At 33.0% G+C, this 1,585-nt stretch overlaps 1 protein-coding gene across 1 annotated transcript; it reads left to right on the forward strand.

Annotated features, from left to right (window-relative positions):
• The first annotated feature begins 513 nt into the window (after positions 1 to 513).
• Positions 514 to 942, forward strand: LOC108599305 (glycine-rich cell wall structural protein 1.0). The gene is made up of 2 exons (XM_017986107.2): positions 514 to 570; positions 628 to 942. The coding sequence occupies exons 1-2, from the start codon at positions 529 to 531 to the stop codon at positions 838 to 840; spliced, it is 255 nt and encodes an 84-aa protein (XP_017841596.1). The 5' UTR covers positions 514 to 528; the 3' UTR covers positions 841 to 942.
• The last annotated feature ends 643 nt before the right edge of the window (positions 943 to 1,585 follow it).

Below are 1,585 nucleotides of genomic sequence, written 5' to 3' on the forward strand. Positions count from 1 at the left end.
AATTGCAAATAAACAAATTAACTCTAAATATCATTGCCACACATATGTATAAAACACGTGTGTGTTGTTTAAAAAAAAATAATAATAATTGCTTTGTTTACGGTTGCAATTATATGTTTTTTTTCTTCTTTTATTGTTCTTCAATGTTGCAAACTTAATAATTTTAATACAACGTAATGATTTTAATGAACATTGATAAGTTGCACAGCGCGTATGCGTAATATATTTGAAGTCAATCAAAATTTATATAATTATGCATATTACTTAGCTGAGATTGTCGCGCATACTGTGTCTATTATTTTTTATTAATTACGTGCAAATGTCGAGCGTGTCAACAGAACTAAATTTAGAAATAATAACAACAACAAATATTTTAAAATTAATAACAACAGCACCATGAGCTGAACAAATGTTAAGTTATTTCGATTAAAGCTAAAATAATTACTGATATAAATCTTACAAGCTATAGCTTTGCTATATAATGCTGATCACTTGCTGCAGTTGCATCATATAGAGACACTCAGCACTATGAAAGGTTCTATGATAGTTTTGAGTTTGGCGCTGCTTTTGGTAAGGACAACAAATTTGCAGTTTGTGAATTTTTTTGAATTTTTATTTTGACTGCAGTGTTTGAGCTTGAGCGAGGCACAGCAGCAGGGTCAGGGTCAGGGTGAGGTGGCTGGTGGTGCTCAGGCGGGCTTCTCCATGGGTGCAGGCGCTGCTGGTCAAGGAGGTCAAGGAGCGGATGCAGCATCTGGTGGTGCTCAAGGTGGCGCCAATGCCGGCATGAGCATTGGCGTTGGCGCTGGAGCTGGCGGCGGCGGCGGCATGGGACGTTAGCTCGCACTCTCTTGGTCACGTAGCGAGCTTAGCAAATCGGCATAACATAAAACAAATTAATTGACAGCCGCTAAGCCCGTTTAATGCCGTTTTATGAAAAAACCACAATCAAGACAAACGTCGTCGGCGTAAAAATAGAAACAAATTCCGCAGTCGAAAACTTTAAAAATACCTTGAGCATTTTTTCACATAAATCATGATGATCAATAAAAAACAACAACAATTGTATTTATGGCAGCCCAAAAACATTTAGCACAATCAATCGATTGATTGCTTTCGATAATACAACGGGGGATTCACTCACGATAAGTTTTTCAATATTTTCAATCAGTTAAATGAGCAATTTTCTCACTAAGTGTCAATGAGTGTGCATTGAACAAACAAACAAACTGCATTATCTGGTTAAGTACTTTGGAGTTTATTTTAGTTTCAGCGCGAAAATGAATAAATGACAAATTGCGATTAAGTATAAACAATTTCTTTATTGATATAACGGCTAATAAATAATAAAGAAATAGTAATTATTTATTTTTAGCACTAAATGACAAACATTTTAAACATTTATATGCCAGATTAAATTGATTAAGTATTTATACTTATAGCTAAAAATAATATTAAAATAGTATTTACTTATTTTATTATAAATTTTAGAATAATATTAGAAATATTTGAAAGCCACAAATTATTATTACGTATACGTAGTGTAATTTAAATGCCAAAATAGTTTTTATTAATACTTTTATGC

The sequence above is a fragment of the Drosophila busckii genome, chromosome 3L (assembly GCF_011750605.1).
Source record: "Drosophila busckii strain San Diego stock center, stock number 13000-0081.31 chromosome 3L, ASM1175060v1, whole genome shotgun sequence".
In the NCBI taxonomy this organism is placed as follows: domain Eukaryota; kingdom Metazoa; phylum Arthropoda; class Insecta; order Diptera; family Drosophilidae; genus Drosophila; species Drosophila busckii.

Bases quoted from the DNA above. Each gene is read 5' to 3' on its own strand.
- LOC108599305 (XM_017986107.2), top strand. From the start codon at position 529: ATGAAAGGTTCTATGATAGTTTTGAGTTTGGCGCTGCTTTTG. The intron at 571-627 runs GTAAGGACAACA...TTTTGACTGCAG, and splicing joins TGAGTTTGGCGCTGCTTTTG to TGTTTGAGCTTGAGCGAGGC.